Here is a 26506-nt window from a genome sequence, read left to right on the forward strand (position 1 = left end):
ATTTTTGCCTGAAAGTGAACATTTAATTTTTCTTTTTTTTTTTAAACCTTTATCTTCTATTTTAGACTCAATACTAAATAACAGTTCCAAGGCAGAAGAATGGTATGAGCTAGGCAAATAGGGTTAAGTGATTTGCCCAAGGTCAAATAGCTAGGAAGTACTTAAGGTCATATTTGAACCCAGGTACTCTGACTCCTGGCCTGGTAACTCTATCAACTATGCTATCTAGCTTTCCCTGATCATTTAATTTCAAAAAGCAATCTAACTAGAATCTCTCATAATAAATGGATTAATATGGACCTGCATGATCAAAATAATTATTACTATTAAATACTATTACTTTGAATCCCCATTTTTAAAATGGAATAGCTAAAGCAAAAGGAATTAATCACAGAACCAAATGACAGAGGCTCAATGAACACTTTGCATTAACTTTATCACAACCAGCTTATTTCAAGTAAGTACAATTTAATATCTGAAAATAATATACTCAAAAGGTACGCTGTACTTTTGATAACAATTTAATCAATTGGAAACTTCAACAAAAATAACTACAAATAAAGCCACAAAATAGTAGCCTTTCTCAACAATAATTGAATTAAACAAGTTTCTATTAAGTATTATGTAGGTGTAGGGTTCTAAGGTTAGTGTTAAGGAAAGACCTTGCCCTTATAATGGGAAGATAATACAAATACACAGAAAGTAGGGAATAGTAAATGAGGTACAGAAAGAAGAAAATCCTTTGGGGGTTGGGGAGGAAAATAATTAGAGAAAGCTTCAATAAAGGGATGACACCTGAGTTTAGCCTTCAAGGAAGAGATGACAAAGACAACAGAAAACATTTCAGGGATGAGACAGTCTATGAAAATACGTTGAGGCAGAGGGGTCACATTTAAGGAAACGCAAAGGTAGTAAACAAAGGCTGGAAAGATAAGCTGGCATTAGATTATGATGGACCCTAAAAGCCCAACCACAGAATAGTATCCCAAAGACACAGAGTGATTTTTGAGTACAGTAAGATGACCACTTTTGTATTCTGGAATAATAATCTGATACCCATGTAAATACTGTAGTAGGAAAGAGGGTCTAGAAGAGCAGAAAGAACAGTCAAGAGTGTTATCACAGTCTTAGGTTGAGTAAATATTGTTGAGAACAGCCTAACTGAAGGCATGAAATGTAAGTGGAAAAAAAGAGGATGCAAGAGATAAAAGGGCAGAATCAATAAGACTTCATAACTGATGGCTGAGGAAGAGGAAATATTCAAGAAAAACTGGGAAGTTTGGAAGAAGATTCTGGTATAGTATGTAAAGGTTACTAGATATAATAGCGGGGGCAGCTAGGTGGCTCAGTGGAGAGAGAGCCAGACCTAGAATGAGAGGTCTTGGATTCAAACTTGACCTCAGGCACCTTCTAACTGTGTGACCTAGGGTGTGCCATTAAACCCCAACTACCTCGCCTTACCACTCTTCTGCCTTGGAACTGATATTTAGTATTGATTCTAAGACAAAAAATAATAATGGTTAAAAAAAAAACAAAAACAAAATTAGAAACTGCATCAGAAGAACTAGGGTCAAATCTTGCCTCTGATTACTAATCTGCATGACCTAGGCAAATAATTTCTCTGGGCCATTATTTCCCCATTTGTAAAATAAGAGGATGAAACTATGGTCCCTTTCAGATCTAAATCTATGTTCTTATGTAGAGATCAATTTAGGATATGCCAAAAGATGTGGAGGAGAAAACTAACAAGGAATTCCATGGCATATGCCCTCAAGGAGCTTGGAATTTTGAGAAGGATAGAGATTGGAAAGTGGAGTTGATAATGGAGGGGTAAACAGGGTATCAAAACATTTAAAGGAGAGACCAAAAAAGTGCAATACAAGCATATATATATATATATATATATATATGTCAAGGAGTCATTGATGTAGGAAAAGTTCCATATGCACCAAAATACTTATGGCAGCAAAAGAAATGGAAACAAGACAGAAAATGGGGACTGAAAGAATGTAAAAGATCTAATTTTCTTTCTTTCTTTCACCCTTACCTTCCACCTTAGAATTATTACTATGTATTTATTGGTTCTAAGGCAAAAGAGTGGTATGGGTTAGGCAATGTGGGTTAAGTGACTTGCCCAGGGTCACACACTGCTAGGAAGTGCCTGAGGCCAGATATGAACCTAGGACCTCCCGTCTTTAAGCTTGGCTCCCAATCCACTAAGCTACCCAGCTGCCCCCAAAAGGACCTAATTTTCAAGGAATGAACAAGTCCTAATGAAAATGTCAAAAATTAAAGAAATAGGGGGCAGCTGGGTAGCTCAGTGGAGTGAGAGTCAGGCCTAGAGACAGGAGGTCCTAGGTTCAAACCCGGCCTCAGCCACTTCCCAGCTGTGTGACCCTGGGCAAATCACTTGACCCCCATTGCCCACCCTTACCAATCTTCCACCTATGAGACAATACACCGAAGTACAAGGGTTTAAAAAAAAATTAAAGAAATATCTTTAATGGTTGAATAGGTATAACTTTTTAAAATGACTGTTAAAACCACAAATTGCTTCTTTCTACTTATTGGAATTCTATTCTTCCTTTACCTTTTAGTTCAAGTTCTATTTCCTCCAAGAAACCTTCTCAATTACCCAAACATGGTGATTTCTATTAAACCTTTTACTCCTAAAGGAGTCATTATCACATATTCCCTAGACATATATACATATATATGAACATACACCCTATCTAGGTTGTAAATTCCTAAAAGGCAGAATTCTTGCCTAATGTTTTCTTTTTATTCTCCACCTTTCATCATAGATTTTAAATTAGAAGGGACCTTAGAAAACATCCACTATCTCATTTTACAGCCAAAACAATATGGTTAACAAAATAGACAAAACATTAAAACATTAAATTCTTACTATGCTAAACTAATAGGTGGCAAAGGCTGGGTTTGATAGTAACTTCTGGATACTTTCCACTGTACCATGATGCCTCACTTCCTTAAATATAAAATAGACTCAGTAATTATTTGCTGATTGTATCATTATTTATATTAAGTATTACTAATCCACATATAAGCACAGGTTAGTTCAACTGCAACTAATTCTGAGTTAGAAGAAATTATGTAACTAATTGTCTTGGTGAAAAAAGTTTTTAATTTGGCCAATGTTGGGTAAATATATGGATCTGTTGCTCTCTAAATATCTCAAAAAATAGGAATGGTAACAATGAAAAATTGAGCTCTCTTTCCAACCCCCATCCAAAATGTGCCAAACTGGAAACCACCTTGTTTCCTTGTATTTCTACTTGCCCTAAGTTCAGCTTTAGTACAATATACTATGGTGTCACCGGAGTGAAAGTTTTTAAACCTAAAATGATGTTTACTTTTGGATAAGTTACTTTGAAAAGACAATTATGATGCCATAATTTATTAGTAGGGAGGAAAAAACCCAGAGGATACTTACAGCAACAACAGCTTCTGCCACACCTGTCAACACAGCTGGTCTAAGAGAATGCAGTAGGATCTTACTTTCAAGCAGAACAAAAAGTAGCAAAGTTGCACAATTTTCAGGACCCAGATTCATCAACAAAGTACTGAAGTCAGCTCCACTATAAGAAATTAAAAATAAAAAAGATCGATAATAATTAAATTATGCTTTTTAAAACTTATTTTGGATACAAAAAATTTTTAGTACTTTTGACTTCTTTTAGAACTCTGAGGTGCAGCACTAATCTCCTGAAAATAAATAATTTAATACGATAAGTTCTTTTTTGATGTCAATATATGACACAGAACATAAATACATAAAGATAGCATTTAAGTAAATTTTGTTAATGATTACTGTTTTAAAATTTGTTTTCTGGCAGGCTATATCAGGTATTTCTAACTAATGTTTATATCCATCACTCTCACTGTAAAAAGCTAAATTTGTTACTTTTGCTTCCTTATGACAATGATATTATTGATGAAAAATAAATTAGCCTGTGACATTAAGTATAAATGACAAAATTAAGAATAAGGCTTAAAATTTTAATTTTTTGCCTTTGAAAGAAATATGGGGAAGGGAGAAGTCTCCAGAAAGGTTGTTTTAATTGATAAGGTTTTCAGAATTCAATTTCTATTGAATCACATTTTATATATCATCAGTGTGAGTTGCAAAAATTATTATATTTTTAAGTTTAATATTATAACCTAAGTTATGCCGAAAACTAATACAACTATATATATGTGTATATATATATATACACACACACATACACACACACACATGCATATATATATATATAAAACACCTCCAATCTTGGGTGAACAAGGATTTATGTCCCATTTTGAGCCCCTAATTATGTGATTTTTGTGTTTATATTTATTTATAAGTAAAGACAATGCTGATCATCAACATTTGTTCTGAGACAGGAGTCAGTGAGGGAAGGGGCAGATTCTAGGAGAGGCTCAAAATCCATACATGGTTTCAGACAACATATATTCTGACTAAAGCAATGAGACAAATATGTGTAAACCACATTAAAAAAAACAGGCATATTGCTTGTAACACATATGTGGGCAAATTTCTTGTTAAAAAGGTTTATTAGAACAGCCATAGGAAAAATCACTAGCTTTTGTTCTTTTGCCCACCAATCAATTCAGATGACAATCATGTGACACACATTGAAATGCTGTCTTTGAAAGATTGATAATTTAATGCCGTTTGATGGTTTAACAGAGACGTATTTAACTTACTTAACCTAGTCCTTAACACATTAAGATTTTGCCTTCTGATTAGTGATACATAATTTTAAATATCATTAATTACCTTAGTGGTAAAGGTGTAAAAACCGGCTGGGACAATATTAATGCATCATGGACTGATAGCTGTGAAAAAGCAAGACAATATCTGAATTGGCAAAGCCAACCTTATGAACTAAATATTTACATTTGAGTTAAACAGTTTGCCAACAAAATAGGCAGGAAGATAGAGTCAAGGTGAAGCATCCATCTTAGGAAGAACAGTCAGCTATATTTACTCAGATGTATTAATATGATTGATCAACCTACTAAAGATCCAAAAGAAGAATGAGGCTCTTCTGTCCAAGAGGTGTGAACAGTAATACAAGAGGATGAAGTGGCAAAAAAAGGGAAAAGGAATTTGGGTGCAAAGATTCTTAAGAGGTGAGAAGTTGCTATCTAGGGGAGAAGAGTTCCCAAAGAAGTGACCACAAAATAAGGACTGAGGATTTTGCACCTCAAAGGTATGCAAAGTAGGATAAATTTTCCAATGACCTAGATTTCATACATATTTGTATTTGAACAAAGCCAAGGAATCTTTGCTCAAAGTCCAATTTGGTCTTTCAGATACAAGAGAAGGGGCTCAAAGAACAACTCTCTGCTCTCCAAGTTATTAGCAAGAATGAAGGATTTCTTTAAACAAAATGGAAAACACTTCAATATGAAAATTAAGAAATCTGAAGAATTGGGGAATCCTGACTTGAGTGAGGTTAATAACTTTTTAAAAGAATCTGAAGAATTTTTCATGTTTTGCATGATAATACATGCATAACCCAGACTGAATTGCCTGCCAGGACCAGGAGGGGGAAGGGAAGGGAGAGAGGGAGATAAGTTCAATCAAACAACTTAGGAAAACTTGTACAGAAATTTGCTATTACATGTAGTTGATTAAATCAAAACAAAACAAAACAAAAAATATATATATACACACACATTTATATGAATATAAATATGAAAATAAAGTCTTTCTTGATACCCTTGGCAGCTAGAGCCACCCAGACTCAAGCATCCCTTGTCTTCTTACTGTATTCGTTATGTATCTGTTTACATATGTCTGTCTGCATATTATCTCCCCTTCAGATAGTTTTCCTTGAAGGCAAAGGATTGTTTAGCACTTCTATTTCCAGCCCTTAGCACGGTCACATATATAGTAAGCACTTCAAAATATTAAAAAATTGCCAAATAAAGTTTAAGGACAGCAACAAAGAAAAGGAAAGAACCCATCATAGGAAAATTCTCTAAGGAAACTGAAAGAATAAAAGATACAAGTAGGCAAAAAGAAATTCTCAAGATGAATGAACAGAAACTGTAGGGGAAAATGGAGTAATAATTTCCAAATAAAAAAAGAAAACAGTAATTATGCCTGAAGAAGAAAGAATAGACATACTGAAGAAGTTCCAGAGTGTTTAGGATCACAATGAGGTATAAAGAAATATAGGACCACCTATAAAATGGGAAATAAGGTGACTAAAAGAAAAAAAATTCAAGTCAATGATCGTAAGAGTTAAGTAGGAAAGGTAGTGGAAAATCTCAATGAAGCAGTAATCTCTGTAAGGAATAGAGAGAGGTCAAGAAGAAGGGAAAACTGAAGAATCAAAGACAAAAATGAAACAATCCTGGCTCTCAAGAATCTTCCATTCTATTCTACTAAATAATACAGCATTAATAGATCAGATAGATAATATTATAATACATACCATAGGAAATACATACACACACACACACACACACAAAATAAATACAAAAATAATTCAGGAAGATAGGCATGCACAGGTGGGGAATCAGGAAAGACTTTGTGTAGAAGGTAATACATGAAGTCAAATCTTAAATTACATTTCTAGGAAATGTCAAATATTTATAATTAAAGGCAAGAGAGGCTAAAGGGCAAAGCCAAACAAGAAAAGCTAAGAATTACTGGTCTCTCCTCCCCCCCAAAAATATGAAGGGGAAAAAAGAGAGCCTAAACACATTCCCAGAAATCATAAGAGAAAAAATAGAAGCTGAATCCTTAAGATGCCAAAGGAATTTAAATTTAACTTAACCAAAAATTATAGTCACTAAGATTTAGATCTTCATAATCAAAAGAACAAAGGTAAAATTTTTATAGGCATCCAGCAAGAAGTAATTTGCAAATAAATAAAGACAAATCTCAATAATGTAGGAATTCTTTGCCAAGAAAAGAAATGAAAAGAGACCAGAATGAAATATGCCATATATAATAAAAGCTCAAGATTATCAACAATCTTGCCTTCTCAAGTTGCAATCCTGGATTGCTCCCACCATACCAAGAGCCATGATAACATGGACACTCAACTGACTCCACACATCACACCTCCAGGAAGGTAACATGGAGCTCCACTCCACTCTTTACCTCTGGACAAGAACCACCTGCCCTGGCAAAGTTTTCTAAGAAATGGAGAAAATATTCCTCACTATTTTCTCCTTTAACCTAGTCTGCAATGAAGGTTGGCCCTTCTCATTCCCTGCCAAGATTAAGCCCTCTACAATTGCATTTGGATCCCATGTACTTCCCATCTTCTTAAGCATGCTATTCATCCCTAACTATCCCCACTTCAACTCTAATCTTGAAACTTGTTCTATAAATTACTTTTCTGGCTTGCCTACAAACATCCCGAAATCTCCATCCTTAAAAACTCTCACAAAATTCTGCCATCTTTGCTAACTATCCTAGTATACTTCTCCCTTTCTTGGTGAGCCTATATGACAAAGCCATCTATAATTAGTGCCTTAATTTTCTAAACTGCAAGTTCCCTAAACTAACAAAATCACAGGTAAAGTCTCCTGTTCAGAATTCAAATAAATCATGATTTCAAAAGATATGGAAATGGCAAAAATAGCTAAAGAGTTGAAAAAGCATCACAAGCATGACAGAGGGACATTAGTGATGAGGGATTTAAAGTCTCTGGCCATCTACCAGAGTTCTGTCTCTATTGCATAGATGCCCGTCAATAATTTCTTGACTGGCTTTAATAATTCTCTTATCTTTCAAACCATGAAGGAAGCAATGATAGGAACATGTGTACTAGCCCTGATTCTCACAATGAATGACTATTCTATCAGATTTTTAAAGGAGAAAAAGGAAAGCTAAACATAATAGATACACACCTTAGATTTGGGGAGAGCAGACTTCGAAAGATATAAAGAAAGGATAGGTAATTCCTTAAAGTACTACATAAATGGCACCTTTTTAAAAATGGGGGAAGGGTTTATACATCATAATTGAATTTTAACTTATAAAAACAACAAAAAAACCCACCAACAAATAAAAATTTATAAAAGATGTGAAATCTAGGGCTGGTAATAGAAGATAAATAGAAAATCAAGGCACAGTAGTATAAGAATAGTGTGAGGGGTTTTAAAGATCAGAGTGAAATGAAAATTGGGAAATGAATATAAAACACCTCCTGAGAGAAGTGACTGACTAAGCAGAATGAGATACTTTTGGACTTGGTCAACTTGTACTGGCCATATATGACACTGTGCATTTGTTATAAGGGTTTTATTTTCCCCTCAGTAGGGGGTGGAAGAAAGAAAAATAAATGCTTAATAATTGAAAAAACTAGTTACCAAAAATCTAAGTGCAGAAGATTTGGCAATATATGTTAAAATTCCTTTCTCATATGTTACTCTTACAAAATAGAAATGTGGGTTAGATGATATTGTAATTAGATAGATGTGGAGCTAAAGAATAATCAATTTCAAAATAATCTCTACATAATGCTTCACGGATCTTTCATTGGCTCAGTGATGTTTAATGTTGTTATCAATAACTTATATACATGGATTAAATATTTATTGAATATGTAGACAACACAAAATCAAGCAGAAGAGTTTACATAATGGAGAGCAGGGTCAAAATCCCGAAATATTAGGATAATGAGCCAAATCTAAAAAGATGACATTTAACCTGTGAAAATATGATAGCCAAAAATTAATGCCCAAGTTATGCTTACTCTACTCTACCCTGGACAGACCACTAGTTAAGTACAAATTTCAGTTCTGGGTACCATATTTTAGTTAGAAAACTGATTATGCATGTTAAGAGGAGTGTGATCTAGATAGTGAAAGATCACAAAATATCATTCCAAATGAAGATCAGCTAAAAAGAAACGGGGATACTCAATCTAGATAAAAAACTCAGACTAATATAATAAATGTCTTTAAGTATGTGAAGGACTGTCACAAGAAGGGGATTAGATTATTCTGCTTGTTCCCAAATGGCAATACTAGAATAAAAAGCTAGAAGAAGCAACAAGGAAATTTAGGCTTGATATAAGGAAAATCATCTAAACAATTAGAGCTAAGGAAAAGTAGAATACAATGTCTCCATAATTTGTGAGTATGCCCTCCCTGGAGAACTTTAAGTGAAAACTGGATAACCAAATATAGTCAAGAAGGCATTCTTGTTTAAATACCTTTTGAACTAAACTTCCTCAGACATCTCCTTCCACTTCAGATTTTGTGTTACTATAATACTGTTTTATGGAAACAGTTTTGACATCAAATATACACAATCTTGCAACATCTCAAATTTAATCAATAAGACTAGGTATAAAATGCTAATTCAATAAATCCTCGAAGAACTACAAAATTACTGACAGACTAGTTGTTGCTGTCATAACATGCATGTGGTTTATTAGGGAATCAATAAGTTGTTTTTTTCCCTTTTTTAAAATTTCTATCTATATTAGACAGAATAACCAAAGGAGGAAAGGGAGGCTAGGTTTGCTTCATAAAGCCTAAAGGGACATATTTCAAAATATATATTGCAAATATATTTGTTAAAGGCTCTAGTCTTAAAGAAGCTAAATATCCAAAATAACACATATACCTATATCAGAAGAATGACATCTTTTTATTTAGCTGCATTTAAATCAGAATACAAATGAAATGATTATGTATAGACATACGTATGTATATATACACAAATACATACACACAAAAGACAGAGCCATCATGAAAAACTAAGTTTAAAATTATGTTTTTCTAAAAAGTTTTCCATGAATTTGTTTTACTTTTTTATTCTGGGTAGTATCTAGTCCTAATTTCCAATGACAAAGTACAGAATATTTGTAAAAGAAAATGAGTAAGGAGATGATTCAGACAAAGCATTATAATGCTTTGGATGCAAGACTGAATATAATTTCTTCAGTAAACCCCTGAATTTGCCAAAGAAACAACTTTGATAAAGAAAGAGAAATTTGACAATAGAGATTTATAGTTAACACCAACATCCTCCCACCCATGCAATACACCCTTTTTCTATTACCTGAACAAGAATTCTTGGTCTTTGTGGTGATGGGAAAGGGATATTTTGCATGAAATGTGAGATGTGCCTGAAAAGAAATTCAAAACATAAGATTTTCCCCCCTTATTTAGTTAATTTAACAAATTCCACTTAAACACAGTAAACATTAGCCTTAAATAGCATTTTAAAGTTTCATGGCTTGGGGGGAAGGGTTAACATGTTTCTTTCAACATATAATCATGAAGGTGTAATATACTTAAAAGACAATTATCCAAGAGGTGAAAATTTCATTACAGAAAGGTTGCCTTCCACCTTACTTAGTGATCTCCTTCCCTCAAATTTAAAAAAGTTAAATATACAAATAAATGAATTTGAACCCATTTGAGATGAAACATTTGAAAATAGCATTCATGTTAAAAGTAGATTTTGAAGAGGTCAATGAAAAATTATAGAACCAAAGAACTTGGAGTATTTGTTGGAACCTCAAGTTATTCTATGCTTTTATTATAACAATCTATTCAATGTCTGCATAAAAAGAGGGATGGCATGAACACAATGCTTTAAAGAGCTACATTCATGGCATTTATAAATGTTAACATGGGAATGAATAATGGACCAAGAACACCTAATTCAGTGTGATTTAGGAACAACAATTACCTTATAGTCAGAAGGCCTAGATTGAATAGGATAAAATCCTACGTTTACCACTACAATCTTACACAAGTCACTTAATTTCTGTTTTAATTTCTCAACTTATAAATCAAGAATACTAATGTTTATATTTTTGATGAAATATTTTATTTCTCACAATATGGCTATGAAATTATAACAGGAAAAAATAATGGGAAAAAAAAGAAACTACAAAAATTCAATGAATTAGTTTTCTATTATCACTATTAGTGATCAAGTTTTAGTCTATATTTTGATTTCATTACTACAAATAATTTTTTAAGAAATTTGGTTTAATCATTTACTTGGAAACTCACTGAATGGTAATTACCAAGTTTTATTCCAAAGATTTTTTTTAATTGTTGTAGCATTTCTTTCTATTTGAACACTATAAAGAGATTAAAAATATACATATGTATTTTTTTCTTCTTTACACATAAAACCAAAAACGTTATTTTAGTCCCACAAAACTCATACTAAAATTCTTCAAACACAGAAGATTAAGGTAACTCTGCCAAGCAACCTAGCCATGTATGAAAATTTACTTCCTAAATAGCAGCAAAACTAAATTTTATAGCAAAGACAATAGTACAAATATTCACTTGTTATATTAAGCATGTATGAATTAAGAAAGAAAATAAGGACAGAAAATTTTATTTCCTGATATTATTAGTAATATGTTGTCTAAGAAATGATTAACCTCTTAGGTACTGGATTTCACTATAAATTAAGAAATAATTAAATTAGCACCATAACAATGCACCATTGAAGCGAGATCACACTTGTATCAGATAAGGATAACAGCTGATTCCTGAGCTTGAGTGTAAGTGCGACTTTGCTCTCTATTATATTTTTAATTGATCTTTGAATAGAGAATAATATTAAAAAAACTATAGAAGATATAAATATAAAATAATTCTATGATGATAGCAACTTTAATAAAACCAAAGATACTTGTAGGATTATGACAGGCTACATAAATTCTATTGGTACAAAATAATATTACTAAGAATAAGAAAAAGGACATTATACCTTTACTTTTATTCTGAAAGCTTCTAAATTAAAGATTTCATTATGAACCAAAAGTAAAACTTATAGAATAGTCAATGTTAAAAACTTAACCAAAGTTGTTCAAATTTAAATTTGTTAAATACGCTTCATAAAAATCTCAAAACAAGAATTTTATGCCTGTGCATTATAAAGAATAATGAGATATTTTTCCATAGTTTTAATGATTCTGCTACTATTCTGAAATTTCTTCTAGGTAGTTAAAAATTTTCCCATTTTAGGTATCTGAAAATACCCCAAGGGAAAATATACATTACAGAGATATATTCTGAAGCATATATAAAAATACATGCATATACATATATAGCGTAGCATGGGTCTTCCTTTCTAGATCTCTTCTCCTCAGGTTTTACTATTTCTTTTCATTTTTTTTCTTAAGATCTCAATATGTCCTATTAGGGAGTGGAGGAAAGGAAGAACAAATTTTCACTTTGTTGGGAAGCCATATGAAGACCTAAGTGTGATTCCCACTTCTGATTTTTAATATATGTGACCTTGGACCAATTATTAACTTTTCTGGGCTTCTAATTTCTCATCCATTAAAAAAGGTGGGTGAGAGGAGATAGATAACTGCTAAGTTTATGATGCTGATGAACCTTGCTTATTAGTTGCTCTGCTGAAAATGAAGAAATAAACATCTATATACATACATGTATTGATACACATATACACATAAGTTCCTATGTTTCCAATATCAGTATCCTAAAAGACCAAAGACACTTGAAGAGATACATACTTTTCAATAGGAAGAGGATGAGGTCCCGAAACTGAAAGTTTGTAAATAAACATAAGAAATTTTCTAAAAGCTTCAAAGAAAGGCCAGTGTGAAAGTAAACAAATGCATTTGTTTGAATTGATGGATTTGGGGACCACTCTTCTTTCTACAGGCGTCAAAAGACCCAGTTGCATAAGCTGCTTTTCTGTTAGTAGCTCCCGAGAATATGGCTCATAGAACTGGATAGCAGCCCCATAGACCTAAAAGATAATAGAATATTCATCCTATTAAGGATAATTAATTTTGATGTTAACATGAACTAATGTATTTTCTTAAACTAATTTCAAATAAATGGTTTTAGTCTCATCTTTAATATTCTTCATATACTCCTATGTACTCATATAATGACACACTTATAACTAATTTTTAAATATAATTTAAAAAAAACAACTAGAAAGACCAAAATTTAGTGAGGTAACAATATACTTTCATAAGAGATATACTCAGCTAACATCGAAAGAAATGCTATTTTCCTACTGACTTTACTAAGAACAATCAGTCTGAATTGTGGTGCAAAAAAGTCCAGTAAACAAAAACAACAACAACAAAAAAAGCCTTCCTAAAAAACACAGTAACTTCAAAAATAAAATCACTTTCTTAAAGAAAAATCTTTGACTCTGGTAAAAGAATACTTCTAATTTTTATGTAACTATGAGAAATGAATTGATTTGTATATATTAAATGCTTATGTGATAATCATGATAAGTGCCAAATATTCAAAAGGAATGTAGAATGGAGAGAAAAGTCTGGTGGATTGTAGGATGCAGCTTCAGAGCAAATGGAAAGGTCCAGTGGATGCAAGTTCATTCTTTCATCTATCAGAAAGTTCACATGAAGATAAAAGCCAAGCACTCCATCATTAACTTTGTCTCCTGGAAGCTCTAAATGGACTAACAGGGTAGCATCAACCCCATCCAAAACCCAGCCCCAGGTTGGGGAATGACCTGAGCTGTCCTAGGTATTATCACTACAGTCAAATCTCTTCCATTATTAGCCAACAGCTGCTAGGGTCTCAGTTCTTAATGCAGAACCCATTGGAGAAAAACATGTAAAAGAATCTACTCCTTATTTCATTCTGTGGCTCTTGTCTTTGTCTTCTTATAATCCCTCCCTTGCCAGGCAACACCATGTGCTGAGCTCAACTCCTAGGTGTCTTGACTTAACCTTTTCCTTGCTCTACTCCACTTCTTGTGATTTCACATCACTTTCTTTTAACTGCTTACTTTCTGTCCTAGTAGCAACTCTAAGGCAGAAGGGCCAGGGCTAGGCAACTGGGATTAAGTGACTTGCCCAGGGTCACACATCACTTAAAAAAAATTCTTAATACTGCCTTTGGTGCAAAATCTTTGTGGTCATATACTACAAGCTATTTACATACATAGATACATACATACATACATACATACATATCCGTTCATTAAATACCAGATACCTGCAATGGATTAGATCAGGTACACAATATACTGTAGTAAATGACCAAAGTAATCAAGTATTTGATAAACCCGAAGAACCATGCTTTGCAGTAAGAACTTAATATTTGACAAAAATGGGAAAACCAGAAAGCAGTATGGCAGAAGCTAGGCTTAAATCAACATCCCAAACAGTATACTAAGATAAGCTTAAAATGGGTACATAATTTAGACAGAAATGGTAATATCACAAGCAAATTAGGGGAGCAAAGAAAATTTTACCTATAAGGTTTATAAAAAGAGAAAAGTTCACAACCAAACAAGAGTGAAGATCACAGGAGGCAAAACTGATCATTTTGATTACATGAAATGTAAAAATTTTTGCACAAGCAAAACCAATTTGAAGACAAGCAGGCCAGTAGGGAAAAAAAGCATAGCAAATTTCTCTGATAAAGACCTCATTTCTCAAATATGGGAACTGAATCAAATTTATATATATTTTCAGTTGATAAGTGATAAGTGATCAAAGGATATGAATGCAGTGTTCAGATGAAGAAATCAAAGCCATTAGCACCCAGGTGAAAAAAATGCTTTAAATCACTAATAATTAGAGAAAATCCAATAAAAATAACTCTGAAGTACCAACTCATATCCCTCATGGCTAACATGACAGAAAAGGAAAATGGCAAATGTTAAGGGAGAATGTGTAAAAATTGGCATACTAATACACTGTTGATAGAATTATAAACTGGTTCAAGCATTTAGGAAAACAATTTGAAACTACTCCCCAAGAACTATAAAATGGTGCAAACCCTTTGACCCAGCAATAGCACTATTAGGTCTGTAACTCAAATGGATAAAAGAACAGAGAAAAAGAACTACATGTACAAAAAATTTCATAGCAGCTCTTTTTTTGTGGTGGCCAAAAACTGGAAATTGAGGGGATTTCCATCAATTAGGGAATGGCTATATAAGTTGTGATATATAACTGTGATGAAATATAAAAAATGAAGAGCATGATGGCTTCAGAAAAACCTAGGAAGACTGTTATAAATGGATATAAAGTGAAGTGATCAGAACCAGGAGAACACAGTAACAGCAATATTGTAAGGACAATTAACTAAGAAAGAGTTAGTTGCCCTGATCAAGTCAATAATCTAAAACAATTCCAATAGACTCATTGTGGAAAAATACTATTATTCCCTTCCAGAGAGAGAACAGATGAACTCTAAGTATAAGAATGAAACATAGTTTTTTCACTCTCTTTTTCTTTTTTTCTTTCCTTTTTTGGCAACATGGCTAATATGGAAATGTTTTGCATGACTTCACATGCATCAATGATAATACATTGCTTGCCTTCTCAATGACTCAGGAAGGGGTAGGTAGACAGTAGTGAATATGGAACCCAAAAAACACTTTTAATAAGCTAAAAAATTTTTTTTAATTAAGAAAAAACCCAAAGATATGAATGACCCAAATAAGGAGTAATCCTAATCAACTTCATCCAATAAGTCTACAAAACATACTTTCTTCACCCACTGGGATTTTCTGTGGATAGCTACATGTTAAGTCTTGAGTGAGCATGATCCCCTACCTCTTTGGGGAGATTATGCAATGTCCTAGGGCTTGATACAATTAATACAGTGTCATGTGCCAAGAGAAGCAATCTGCAGGGAGTCTGTCTACCATTTAGACTCTGTGCTGAGCATATTCCAGGAAAGTGGCAAAATCTTTTGTAGGGCATACTACATTATGCCTTCTCATGCATATTAATAAATCAAAGGATAGGTTTAAAAAAAGTTCTCTGTTGTTACCTCTTGTAGGCAATCTTGTATGATTTTAACACACATACAGCAATATTTTATTAGATGAATGTCATTAAGGTAGCATTTTGACCTATTTAGAGTCACAGAATAAGCACTCTATACTCTGTATTCTATACACTGTACCATGCAATCAATTATGTGACTGTAAAAATCTACTATAGAATATCACCTATTATTCCTTGTTATATACTTTGTTACAAATTTGACAAACATCAACAAGCATGATGAACATTTCCATTTATAAAAAGAACAGAAAAGGGGGATTGTATATAAAAAGTGGAATCTCTATTACATACAGACTGAATATGATAATAAATTTAACATGACAATAATAATACAATAACACTATGGACACATACTTGATAAGTTTCAGAGTCAGAACATGAGCCTTTCTATACAACAATGGAACATCAAAATAAAACTTTAATTGATTATTCTATAATTCTTAAATGTGACACTAAAATTTATACAATTTTTATAGCTAACCAGAAATGAATTTCACAATAAAAAGCAAATTTCAATTCTACTTATGTTCTAGTGTTTAATCTAATTTTCTGCAAATGTTTTAGTTCTGTAAAAATCACACATACTATATTATTCAACAAATTGATTAGCATATATGATACCTCATATCTCTTCTTTGTAAAAATAAGAACATAAATTATTTTCCTGGAAAAATTATATAAAGTAGAAAACTGATTATTTTTTTGGCAACACAATAGCACCACAAACTGACAAACACTATTAGAAAATGAACTGAACAATGTACAACAACTTCTTTGGCCGTTTCATCACTTTTTACATTGAGAGGAAAAAATTTCCAGGCAACCCAAAACTGATCAGCCTAAAAAGGGACCCAGAGAGCAAACTCTATGGCATTTTCTACATTCCCATCTCCCAGATTGAAAAATCCTCAAAAATACTATATCTAGCAAATAAAGCTATGAACCTGATGAACACTTTACACACAAATTCTCAATATTTCACTGAAAAAAGTTAAAATTTAAACTTTTAAAGTTCCATGGACTTGATATCAAAGTTTATAATTTGTGGCTAATTTTCAACTATAGTACATTGATGGTGAAGCATTATATGAGAAACTATCTTAAAAGAAATAAAGCAGATAACCTAGGAAGGCCAGCTTCTATGAAGAGATAAAATTAATTTATAATTAACATATCAAATAGCTATAGCATCAGCAATAGCAACTCTAAGTCACAAAAGGGTAATCAATGGGTAAACAAGGACTATTCAAAGTGATTAAATGAAAATGAAAAAACACAGGCCCCAGATAAGTATTTCTATGTGAATTGATGCTTAAGAGTGCTAATTTGAAAAACTCTTTTTTCTCTTGGCTCCTGAAAAATTTCTGGAGCAATCTTATTTGTATTAATAGTATATTGAGCTAAATCAATCATTACATGGCCAAATTAATACCCATTAAAAAAATTTAATACTTTTCCCTATATTAGTAGTTAGGAAAAAATGAAATAGATCAATTACAATCTTGAAAGGAAAAAATTTTTTATAATAAAATTATTTTAATATATACCTTTTCTGCAGAAGAAGCTGTCAGAACAAAAGTTGAAAAAATTGGAAGTGGGTATTTGGTTTGGGGATCCCAGCATTCAATAGTAGCTCCCATAGGAAGGCAGAAGAGAGGTACAGATTCTGAGAGTGGAAAAGATTCATAGTCTTCTTCAGGATATCTAAAAATTAATCCTTTGGGGGGGAAAGATAAAAAATAAAATAATTAATATTTTAAAAAGGTACACAATTCACAGATCTTCTATAACTTTAGTCCAAGTTCTACATATGAAATGTCAAAATCAAATACCAAATTAACTTATTAAAATTAAGAAGTCTATCATTTATCCCTTCAGTTTCCTATTAACTGTGGAAAAAAATTAATAATAGATTTTTGGACATAAGCATACAAGAACGAGAATTTGTTTTGCTTAACTGCACATTAATTACAAGTACTTTGTTTTTCTTTCTTTTTAATGGTAGGAGAAATAATAAAAAGATTATTTAAAAATTAAATTAAATATAAAAAATAAACAATACTATATGTCCCAGATGCATTCACTAAGATTCTACCTTCAGAGAACTAGTAAATTATACAAAACATCTATATATTATTACTAAAGGGAAGAATGGCAAGTAATATTTGGAAAGATATCTTACCTAGTTGAATAGAAAATGTATAGAGGCTTGAAAGAGCACCAGACCTTGAGTCAGGAGGACATGAATTCAAATCTGATATAAGAGACTACCTAGCTGTACTTAACTCCATTTACCTTGCTCTTGCCCTTCTATCTTAGAATTAATACTAAGACCAGAAGAGTTTAAAAAAAAAAAAAAACCAACACAACTTCCTAGAGGCAGCTAGATAGCTCAATGGATAGAGTTAGACCTGGAAATGAGAGGTTCTGGGTTCAAATGTGACCTCAGATACCTCTCTAACTGTGTGACACAGGCAATTCCCATTTGTCCAGTCTTCACCAATTATGCCTTGGAACTGAAACTCAGAAAGGAAGAAAGAAAGAGAGAGAAGGAGGGAGGGCAAGAGGAAGGAAAGGAGGGCGAGAAGAAATAGTGGCCCTTCCCACCCACCTAGGTGAGGAGGACACAGAAAAGTTTTTCCACCAGATTAAGTAAACAAATATTGCCAGATACTCGTAAGTTCATTTGGGAAAACTTTAAACTAGAAATACTATGTAAAAACAAGGGCACCAAACATAATTTAAAAATCTAGATGCTATACCACTTGGTGCATATGTTTAGTATTGGTATTACTTCATTGTTTATATAGCAAGATGTAATTTCCTTCCTTATTGATTTTAATCTATTTTTGCTGAGATCATGATTGCTACTCCTGCTTTTTTTTTTTACTTTAGATGACATAAATTCTGCTCCAGCCTCTTACCTTTACTCTGTGTGTGTCACCTTGTCAAATGTGCTTCTTATAAACAACATATAGTAGTATTCTGGTTTTTAATCCACTCTGCTGTCTGCTTCCATTCTTTGGATGAGTTCATCCCATTCACATTCACAGTTATGATTACTAACTGTATCCTGCTTTTTCCTTTCATTCTGTTCTTCCTCACCAGTGTTTTACTTATTATCACCCCCCTTCCCTTGTCTTACTCCCCACTTCTACTTTGTAGGGCAAGATATAGTTTTATGCCCCAATTAATATGGTTGTTATTCCCTCTCTGAGCAAGTTATGATGAGAGTAAATTTTAAATATTGCCCATCACCACCCTCATCCTCCCCTCCACTGTAAAAATTTGTCATGTCTCTTTGTTATATAATTTACCCCATTCATTCAATTTGTGGTGTTATTTTAAGATTGGTTGGAAGGGATTCTCATGGTGATTTCAAACTTCCCTGCTTCTACTCCACTATCATGGCTCCTGACCAAACACAGATTTCAAAGACATTGATCATTTCCTCCTAAACTGCTGTATCACTAATAACCTTCAGAATATCCAATACATAAACTCCTAATGATAGCTCGTATATATAAAGGCCAAGAACTAGACAACAACTTGCTACTGACTCACCAAAGTTTTTTCTGGCATTAAAAAATTTTTAAATACAGCAACAAGGGGCAGCTGGGTGGCTCGGTGGATTGAGAGCCAGGCCTAGACATGGAAGGTCCTAGGTTCAAATCTGGCCTCAGACACTTCCTAACTGTGTAACCCTGGACAAGTCACTTAACCCCCATTGTCTGGCCATTACTATTCTTCTGCCTTGGAACCAATATATGGTATTGATTCTAAGGAGGAAGGTGAGGTTTAAAAAAAATACAGCATCAAAAGCCTAAATTCTAATATGGTCTTACTCTTAAAACTTGAACATTTTTCACAACATTAAGTTTAATTTTTTAGATGTAGAGTTGTTTTTAAAAGGTGAAAACTTATTAATAGTCAAAGTAAAAAGAGAAAGATTTTAGAATTATAAATTTAAGAATTAAAATTAAAATCATATCCATGTGAGCTGATAGTATTATCTATTATCTGTATATTACCTTCTTTTCTATTGAGATATTAGTGTGTGCCAATATACATACCAACAGGGGACAACTTAAAAATAACTTACCAGCTTTATATGCTATTGAATTAGAAGCAGGTACAGACTTCTTGTAACACAGATACACACTGGAACCCCACTATGAAACATAAATTAAAATTCACAAAGATCAAACAGCAGAAATGTAAATTCAGAATTTATTAAATGTTCTAGAAATTTTAGTTATGTTTTTAGAGTAGCAATTTAAAATCACATATATATTTACAACTAATACTACCAAACTTAATAACACACAAAGGTGAGAATTCTGAGGAAAGGAAGTAGGAAAAATGTATGAAAATTCCACTCCCCTCAAAATAGATTAATTTGAAATTACAGAAATAAACACTGAAGGTTAGAAGTTCAAGGAACTAGCATTAACAAAAGGATACCTAAAGAAGAAACTACAAAGAGACTAGAATTACAGATTAAAAATCTAAATTGGAGAACAGATAAGGAATACCACCTTGTTCAAGTTGTTCTTACTAAATATTTGTCTGTCTGGATAGCAGTCATAAGAAATCTAACCCAACTATAAATTGAAGTTTGAGACCTCTCACTTAAAGAATATTCTGTTGCTCAATAATGGAGAGGAGAAGGAGCAGACAGGACTCACTGAAACAAATCTACTACACTTCTGCTATCTCCACCAAATCCGTAATTTTCTTTTGTTGATAATCTAAGACCAGTGAAGGGCAAACTTTTTAAAGAGGGCCAAAGGAAAGGAAATGAAATTTCATTGTACTGTATCCTATTCATTGTATTCATCAGATTAGGAATAATGTCACATGACCAGATAGAACATTTCAGGGGGTCGCATCTGGCCCACCGGCTGTAGTTTGCCCATCACTGATCTAGACAATACTAAGGAAACACCAACAAATGAGCTTATTCAATTTCCTTACGAGACAGACTCTTTAAATGGCAACATAGACTAAAATGATTAAAATTTAAAAGCTAAATTTTTATAAAGAGATTTTTGGCACCCCCAAATTTTCCAGTACTACTAGGTCACCACCCCCTTTTTTTTTGGTCAAAATACAACTTGCAAATCAACCAATTTTTTCTTACCATTCCACAGTTTAAATTCTTGTCAACTTTGCAGAATGTATGAGGAGGAGTTTCTCCTTTACTAGTTACAATAACACAGATATCTGTTACAGCCAAGGAATTCTGAGGTCGAACTGGAGGAGCCCTTCGATAAGTGATAAAGATTCTTTGTGAAGTAGTTGAACTATTGTTGACATTGGCACAGCGACCATAGGGTGTGGCTTGGATCACTTCACAACCTGAAATAAGACGTTCTTTCCCTTCATATAATACTCTGCAATAGAAAGAGGGGAAAGTATGTTTACCTGTTATTATTTGCCTATATATATGTACAAGTTGCTCCTTGAATTTGCAAACTAAAATAAGTGTAACTGTCTGTAACAATAAAATTTGATTAATACTATTTCAAATACTAGGAATTTTAAAAGATAGTAAAAAACAGTCTAAAAGATTAATTCAGACAACAAAATAAATTTCATAGTCTTCCTCATCCCACCCTCCTTCCCCTCAACTAAATCCATCTCTCCTACAAACTTCCCTATTGTTCTCTTGGTTCCTATTAAAAACCTTAGTTAGCTTTATTTCTTTTCCCTTTCATCTCCAATAATCAATCTATTGCCAAGTCCTAATAATTTTACCTCCACAGTATTCTTTCCAATATCACTCATATATGTCCTTCTTTTCATGGCCACTACCTTTACACCTCTTCCCTTGAACTACTGGAACAGTTTCCAAAATGGACTCCCAGTTTTAGTCTCTCTCTTCTCCAATCTATCTTCCAGACAGCTGCCAAAATAATGTTCCTAAAAGAGAAACTAGCGCTTTTTGGTATATCAAGATCCATTTATGCTATTACAAATTATTGAAGACCCTCCATAAAGAGCTCTTATACCTGTTGAAATTAATCATTTTAGAAATAGAAACATTTTTGAATTATTAGGAAAAGAATTTTGACTTCATGGACCACTTGAAAAAGTCTTGGGCACTCCCAGGGGGCAATGAACTACACTTTGAGATCACTGTTCATCTATTAGCTCAAGCTTTATATCGTCCATTTCAATTGTTGGCCATATAGTATGGTTGTCTGCTCATAACATAAAAATATTAGGGGGCAGCTGGGTAGCTCAGTGGAGTGAGAGTCAGGCCTAGAGACAGGAGGTCCTAGGTTCAAACCCGGCCTCAGCCACTTCCCAGCTGTGTGACCCTGGGCAAGTCACTTGACCCCCATTGCCCACCCTTACCAATCTTCCACCTATGAGACAATACACCGAAGTACAAGGGTTTAAAAAAAAAAATTAGAGATAATACTGGGAAGGGCTTACTTAGTTGGTGGGAGAAGAATACAAAACCTTCATGCCTTGGCCATATTCCAAGCTCATTATTGTACTTCCAGCCAAAATGGTCTATCTGCTGCTCCTCAAAGTTAGCATTGTATTTCCTACTTTTCTCTGGGTCTACACAGAGGAGTACCTCATGGTTGGAATACTCCTTTTGTGGCTCGCCTGATAGAATCTCTAGCTCCCCTCTTAAAGGCTTCAGTGAAAAATACCTTCTTTTCCATCAGCTTATCTTAATGTCTTTAAAACATTATTTCTCTTTCTTTCCTCAAGTTATCATAATTTTATTTATCCATTTAATGTTGTCTATTCCCAGGAAAATCTAAAGTTCTTGAGGAAAAGGACTTTAATTTTATCTTTATATTCACAATTCCTTACACATAAAAACAACCTAATAATCATTTGTTAGACTGGATTATAATCCTGGCACCCATTTGTACCCTGTACTCAGTAAACTCCAATGATCCCTTAACACCTCCAGAATCAAATTCAAAATGTCTTATTTAGCATTCAAAACTTTCCATCACCTCATCCCTTCATACTCTTTTAGCCTCCTTATACCACACCTATTCTTTAATCCAAGGACACTGGCCTCCTGGTATTTTTTTCTGGCTGTTTCTGATACCTGGAATGTTCTGTGCTATTCTACCTGAGTTCCACCCATTCCTTTCCCCGGCTTCTTTAAATCCTAATTAAAATCCCTTCCTCTATAAGAAGCCTTTCCCAGTTTCTCTTAATTTTAGTGCTTCGGTCTCTTAAATATTTCCAGTTTATTTCTTTGATTTTTTTTTTTTGTACTGTGATGTTTTGGTATTGTCTTCCTCATTAGATTGTAAGCTTCCTGAGGGTAGGACTTTCTTTTGCCACTTTTTGCACCTGGCACTTAGCACTGTATCTAGACCATAGTTAGTACTTACTAAATGTTTACTGACTTACAATATACAATTAAATAACTGCTGCATGTTAAGATTCTAAATCATGTTTGTAACTCTTTATTACTTTGTAATGTTTTTTAATTCTCACAACAACTTTGAGAGGGTAAGTACTACAGCTACTTATTGTGGGGAACTGTTAAGAACTCTGTCCATGATCACTCAAACAGTGAAAGTAGGATTTACCCTCTTGATTAAAGAAATGCAAATTAAAACAACTCTGAGGTATCACCTCACACCTAGTAGGCTGGCCAATATGGCAGCAAAGGAAAGTATTAAATGTTGGAGGGGATGTGGCAAAATTGGGACACTCATACACGGCTGGTGTTATTGTCAATTGGTCCAACCATTCTGGAGGGCAATTTGAAATTATGTCCAAAGGGCCTGCCCTTTGATTCAGCCATACCATTGCTGGGTTTGTACCCCAAAGAGACAATGAGAAAAAATATTTGTACAAAAATATTCACAGTCACGCTCTCTGTGGTGGCAAAAAATTGGAAAATGAGGGGGTGTCCATCAATGGGGGAATGGCTGAATAGAATTCCATGTGAACTGGAAAGATCTCCAGGAATTGATGCAGAGTGAAAGGAGTAGAACCAGGAGAACATTGTACACAGAGGCTGATACACAATGGACTTTTCTACTAGTAGCAATGCAAGAATGCTATCCACATCCAGAAAAAGAACTATGGTAGCAGAAATGGAGAAGAAAAACACATGATTGATTTGATGATATGATTTGGGTTTGGTGTTAAAAGATCACTCTACTGCAAATATGAATAACATGGAAATATGTTTTGAACAATGTTACATGTATAACCCAGTGGAACTGCTTGTCAGTTCCAGGAGGGAGAAGGGAAGAGGAGTGGGAAAAATCATGAATCATGGAACCATAGAAAAATATTCTAAACAAACAAACAAACAAACAAATAAATAAATAAATAATCAAATAAGAAAGTAGGATTTAAACTCAGGTCTTTGCTTAGCCCAAATCCAAGTCTCTTTCTATTTAAGCAGTGGTTTCTGTCTTTAGCAGTCTTGTGAAACCTATGAACTGCTTCTCAGATTAATGTTTTTAAATGTGTAAGATATATAGAATCACAAAGAAAGCCAATTATATTAAAATACAATTATCAAAATATTTTTAAAAAACAAGTTTATAGACTTGACTTTAAGAATGCCTGCAATAAAACTATGTAGCCTCTATAATAATAGTTATATTACCTTTATGGAATTTTGAAACCAGTTATAAGGCTTAAAACACTAAAAATAAATAAGGGCTTTAAAAGCCTTACTTTTAAAAAAGTAAACATAGGAACACCACACTAATTTGCCCTGAGGTCAGTATGTCTAAGTAAAAAGTTTGTTAAAAGGTGGAAGGGAGAGGGAAGGTGAGAGGGAGAGGGAGAAGAAAAGAGAGAGGAGGAAAGAGAGAAAGCAAGATCTCTTTCTGTAATTTATCTGCTCTGTTGAATAGTAAGAAACCCAAATAGGATGTGTGGGAAAAGGATTTCTGCTAGAAGAACCCTCAGAGACACAATGGTCTCTGAATACACAGGGTAGGAACCATCTCTCTTTTTTCTCAGGTTTTCAAAGTGTTCTGGACCCCTGAGATGCCATGAGTCTCAGACTCAAAAATTAGAGTAGCTTCATATTTATATTAACATCTTACTGTTTATAGCAATACTGCTACTGTTTACAAAGCACTTTCCTTTCAAGAACCCAAAGAGCAGCAAATAATAATAGCCTCTATTCATAAAGTGTTTTAAGGTTTACAAAGAAAAACAAAGCTTAAAAGACATAGTGTAACTGAACACTATAATGGATTCTCAATCTTTCTGCATCACAGACTCCTGAAGACTGCGTTCCCAAAATATTAACTGTATAAAATAAAATTCCCAAAATTACAAAGGAAAACAATTATATTTAAATAGTCATCAATTTTTTAAAAGTTAAGAACCCCTGAATTATCATGAAACCATTGAGAAGAAACTGAAGGAAAGCCTACATATCTTAGAAACTGAGGGAGCAGAGGCAGCATTAGACCAACCACAGCAGCCACAAGTCACTTCAGTCTTTTCAAGTTTGTAAGTTAAGGGTCCATAGCAGAGGAATTTAGAGGAAATGAAAAATATTCCTCTAGGTTTTCTAGCAAAGGAATAAAGAAGGAATTACCCTGCATTTAATAATCAGATAATGGGGAAGACAAATGGGACAAAGCCCTTGTTGAGTATCCAGGTAGTGGTTATAATGTGGATGATAAGTTTTCAAAGAAGACAGAATAGGTGAGGCAGCACAGGTATGAAGAGAAGCAGGAAAGAATAGTGTCATGAAAACCTAGATACTAGAAAGGAGAGAATATCCTGGAGAAGAGAAGGGTTACAGTATCAAAATGTGGCAAATGGGTAGAGAAGAAAAAGAATTAAGAAAAGACCATTAGATTTGATGATTAAGAAATTGTTGGTAACTTTGGGGAGAGCAGTTTTAGTTGAGTATGCATTTGCCAGACTGCATGGGGTAAAAGGAGAAGAAATAGAGGTAATGAGCATAGACAATTTTTCTAAGAGTTGCTGATATAAGTTATTGAAAGTATAGGAGGAAAAGAAAAGGCCTGGTATAAGAACCTTAGGGAACACAAAGGGCATGGTATGAATAATGAGTTAGCAAAGCAGACTGAGAAAGAAAGGTCTACCTAGGAGGTGACACAAGGGACAGTTGTGGAATTGTGGTTTGTCATTGCACTGATGATTAGAATTTTTAAGTCTTTCAAAGTTGTTTAACTTTACAATAGTGATGTTATTTTTAAAAATCATTCTCCTGGGGGGCAGCTGGGTAGCTCAGTAGATTGAGAGCCAGGCCTAGAGATGGGAGGACCTAGGTTCAAATCTGGCCTCAGACACTTCCCAGCTGTGTGACCCTGGGCAAGTCATTTGACGCCCATTGCCTAGCCCTTACCACTCTTCTGTCTTGGAGCCAATACACAGTAATGACTCCAAGACAGAAGGTAAGGGTTATTTTTTAAAAATCATTATCCTGGTTCTGTTTAGTCCACAAAAGTTGATATAAGTGATCACAGGTTTTTCTACACCTTTCCCTTTAAAATTTATTAATGCACTAGATTAAATACATAATGAATGAAATTCTCTGCAAGATATATATATGCATATGTGTATATATACATATATAAATATAAAATTAAATTTATTCATCAGCCAATCAAAAGTGTCTAACTGGCCAGTGGACTCCTTCCACAATCGAAACAGACACCAGAAAATATGAAGCATCTGAGAGGGGCAAAAGACAGGGTCAGAGAGAAAAAAAA

General features: G+C 33.6%; 1 protein-coding gene across 9 annotated transcripts in view; it reads right to left on the reverse strand.

The window, feature by feature from the left end:
- DENND4C (DENN domain containing 4C) overlaps positions 1-26506 on the reverse strand; it is a 98332-nt gene that overhangs the window by 63899 nt on the left and 7927 nt on the right. For 6 of the 9 annotated variants that reach the window (XM_044661616.1, XM_044661592.1, XM_044661584.1 and 3 more), the window contains exons 2-8: positions 20938-21190; positions 19897-19966; positions 17342-17511; positions 12516-12754; positions 10064-10130; positions 4802-4860; positions 3455-3599 (exon numbers count right to left, since the gene is read on the reverse strand). The exons of 1 other annotated variant lie outside the window; for it this stretch is intronic. In XM_044661616.1, the coding sequence (XP_044517551.1) occupies positions 3455-3599; positions 4802-4860; positions 10064-10130; positions 12516-12754; positions 17342-17511; positions 19897-19966; positions 20938-21190 (1003 nt within the window). The remainder of the gene's footprint in view (positions 1-3454; positions 3600-4801; positions 4861-10063; positions 10131-12515; positions 12755-17341; positions 17512-19896; positions 19967-20937; positions 21191-26506) is intronic. 2 more of the 9 variants (XM_044661599.1, XM_044661631.1) reach the window with 2 other exon arrangements.

This window comes from Gracilinanus agilis, chromosome 1 (genome assembly GCF_016433145.1).
Source record: "Gracilinanus agilis isolate LMUSP501 chromosome 1, AgileGrace, whole genome shotgun sequence".
NCBI lineage: Eukaryota > Metazoa > Chordata > Mammalia > Didelphimorphia > Didelphidae > Gracilinanus > Gracilinanus agilis.